The sequence below is a fragment of the Apis dorsata genome, unplaced genomic scaffold (assembly GCF_000469605.1).
Source record: "Apis dorsata unplaced genomic scaffold, Apis dorsata 1.3 scaffold_119, whole genome shotgun sequence".
Taxonomy (NCBI): domain Eukaryota; kingdom Metazoa; phylum Arthropoda; class Insecta; order Hymenoptera; family Apidae; genus Apis; species Apis dorsata.
The window spans coordinates 124,096-127,752 of NW_006263413.1; the positions used below are offsets into that span (position 1 = coordinate 124,096).

At 15.4% G+C, this 3,657-nt stretch overlaps 1 protein-coding gene across 1 annotated transcript; it reads left to right on the forward strand.

Moving 5' to 3' along the window:
* The first annotated feature begins 1,943 nt into the window (after positions 1–1,943).
* LOC102677472 (mitochondrial import inner membrane translocase subunit Tim29) lies at positions 1,944–2,953 on the forward strand. Its single transcript, XM_006612727.2, has 3 exons — positions 1,944–2,105; positions 2,209–2,310; positions 2,534–2,953. The coding sequence occupies exons 1-3, from the start codon at positions 1,964–1,966 to the stop codon at positions 2,920–2,922; spliced, it is 633 nt and encodes a 210-aa protein (XP_006612790.1). The 5' UTR covers positions 1,944–1,963; the 3' UTR covers positions 2,923–2,953.
* The last annotated feature ends 704 nt before the right edge of the window (positions 2,954–3,657 follow it).

The following is a 3,657-nucleotide window of genomic DNA, read 5'->3' on the forward strand; positions in this document are numbered from 1 at the left end:
AAATTTCTTTTAATCTTACAATTAATATGAATATATAAAAATTTATTTAATAATGTTATCGATAATGTCGATTACAACACTTTCGAGTTAGGCAGATAAATAATAATCACAAAAACATGGCGATAAAAATAATATATATGTTCAAATATTTTTTTGATCTTTTTGAAATGTAAAAATATATATATGTATATGTATATATATATATTATTTTAGTAAATAATATAGTAATAATATATATATATATATTTACTAAAATAACTTAAATTCATTTAAAATTATTGTGAATCATATCATATTTTATAAATATTATATTCTGTTCCATATTTTATTCCAATTATTTATATCATTTATTCCATGATTTTATATCATTATTTATTTATTTAAATATTTATAAATACAGAATGAAACAAATAAAATGTAATAAATTCTTCATTGAAATTATAACAAATATATTTTTTTCTTGAATTAAATAGTATAGTATATTTATAGGAGCTAATTATTTAAAATGTAATAAATTTTTGTATTTAAATGATTATATAAAATTTCTAAATTAGTCTTTTCTAAATCAGTTAATTTAAAACAAAAAATTAATATTTACTGTAATTTCAAAGAAAACATTTATTGCATAATTTTAATTATCTCTAATTTTGTTAACATCATCTCTAAATAATTGATTTTTTTATTTCTTTAATTCTTTATATAAAATCATTAATATTTAAAAATAATCTTGTAACAATTAAAAATTTTAAATTAAATTAAAGTAATATTAAATTTTTATACCTGAATTGAGAAAAAGAAACGCCAATTTTAAAAAATTATAATTATTTATATGAAATTATTATTTTAATATAAAAAACTGTAAACCTTATTCTTGTATTTAATTATTAAATATTAAATTTTTCATATATTATTCAATTCTAATATATATAAATTATCATTAAATATAAATATTATCATAATATAAATATCACATAAATTTGATACTATTTTATATTTCATCGTCTTTAAAATTAGAAGACTTATATGTATATGTACTTCAATAATTTATATGCATATAAGTAGTAACAGATTTCATATTGTTCTCTCACATATTACGTGTTACTTCACATAATAAAAATTTAAATGTCTGATTTTATTATAATTAATATAGCAAAATTAAACACAAAATTAAACAAAAAATAATATATTCCAATTTATATGCATTTAAAAATTTAAATATAAAATAAAAAAAGATATAGAAAATTCGTTAAAAATTTATTAAAGGTTAGAAAAGATATTAAAAATCTAAAAATGATATAATCAACTAAGGTAATGATAAAAATCAATAAAGTTTCTTCAATTCTAATAATTCAATTCAATAATTTCAATTTTATATTTTTTATTATTTTCATATTCACATCATAATATTTAATATCTATTTTTATTTTAAAAATATAAATAATTTTCATTTATATACTTATTAGAATAATAACATTATTCAAAATTTAATTTTTGAATTGAAAATTATTAAATCAAATATCATTGTTCTATGAATTTTTTATTTACAGCATTTTGTAAATAAATTTTTAAATTTTAAACTTCTAATTTGATATTTTGATATAATATTTTTATACATTCTTATATCATAATTATTTACTTCAAACAATTTAAAGTTTTTTTTAAATCATAATATTTAAGTTAAATTATTGTTGCAATAATGTATAATTTAGTATATTATATATAGAAAGAATATATTAAGACATTTGTAAACGTTATTTTTTTAAATATAAATAATCATGTATAAATATTTTTTATATATAATCATTTCATCATATTTCATATACATTTCTTTCAGACACGTGGATAACCTCAATTTTAATATTTTCGTTCAGTATAAAGTTTATCTTGTATCTGTTTTAATATCTGTCATAACTTGAAAAATGTTTTAAATAATAATTATTTCAAGATTATTATTATAAGTTCAATGAATATGAATTATAATTACTTTACTCAATTTCAAAAATACAAATTTACTTTAAAATTAATAAATCCTATTTATGTTTTAAATAAGACAAAAAATCTTAAAATACCAGAAAAACTCAAAGGAACATTTCTTGAACGATGGGGTAACTAAATGTCACATATTAATAAAAAAGAAATCAATATTAAAACTAAAATCAAGTAATATTAAAAAAAATTTAATTTAATTTAATATATCTTTATTTATAGGATTATATTGGAAGAATCTTTATATAGATTACAAAGAATCAGCATTAGGTGCTGCTAAAGATTGTAAGGAACATCCTATAAGAACATCTATATATTTTTCTCGTAAGTTCATTTATGTTTTAATAAAAAGAAATTTAATATTGGTGAATTGAAAAAAGTTAATTTATTTATTTTTTTATTTTAAAAAATCGTAAAAGTTTAAAATATAACATAAATGATTAGAAAAAAATTATTATAATATATATAATATATAAGAATTAATATATATATATATATTAATTCTTATAAAATATTTTTAATATAACAAAATTTTATTTTTAATTAGTTCTAGCATCCTGTGTGTACTTATATAGACATAATCCAGATGAATGTACCTTTAAAGAAAATTTATTACAAAATACCATGAAAATAATGCAAGTAGGAGAAGCTATACGTAATCCAATATCTGAACATTATGTAAAATGGTTAGGTCAATGTTATAATGAAGGTATTATACGACGGATGAATTTAGGTATAATTTCTCTAATTTGGTTAGATGACTATGATAATATGTGTTCTTTATATAAAACTGTTTGTCCTTACTTAAAAATACAATATCTAACATTTCATAAAAGAGTGATAGATTTTGGACTTTTAGATAAATGGTGGATCTTAGAAAATAAAATGAAGGATTATGATGTAAATGAAACAGAATTTAGTAATGTAAATAAATAATAAATAAAATAAATAATTTAAAACAAATTAATCTTTTAAATAATTATAGATATTATTCATATATTATTATGTTTTTATCTAATATCATATAATGCAGATAACAAATATATTCACATTTATTTGACAACATAATGAAAATTTATATATTATTTATTATATTTTATTTAATATGTCAATATAATATAATATAAATTAAACAGTCTAATAAAAATAAAAGATTAATGCAATAATGGAAAAATCCTAATTATGTAATAGCAATGAAAAATTCATATCATTGTAAAAATATGTATATAGCTTCAGTAATAAATTATAATATTTAAATATATTTTTATTATTTATATAAATTATCTAATAATAAAAAAGACAACTTATAAAAAACTAAATATATACATTATATATTAATAATAAATAAATGTAACCTAAGCATTTCTAAATAATTTCACAACATAAGTTTAATATAAATTTGTAAGTCATTTTATGATTATATGACTATAAATTTTCATTTATAGTCATAATAAAAAGAATTCGTTTTGTGTTACATAAATGATTATAAAAATATTTATAAATATAAAAATATATTCATAAACACTATATAAGATATATACAAAATTTTTTTACTAAAGAAAATTATCATAATTTTTAAGTTGTATTATATAAATTATCCTTTTTAAAAAAGTTTATGTAATACTAATTTGTGCTTTACAATATATTTTTAATTCTATATTATTTCTTTAA

Excerpts from the sequence above, each read along its gene's own strand:
- LOC102677472 (XM_006612727.2), top strand. The coding sequence starts at position 1,964 with ATGAATATGAATTATAATTACTTTACTCAATTTCAAAAATACAAATTT. Across the intron at positions 2,106-2,208 it reads AACATTTCTTGAACGATGGG|GATTATATTGGAAGAATCTT; the intron begins GTAACTAAATGT and ends CTTTATTTATAG. Across the intron at positions 2,311-2,533 it reads AACATCTATATATTTTTCTC|TTCTAGCATCCTGTGTGTAC; the intron begins GTAAGTTCATTT and ends ATTTTTAATTAG.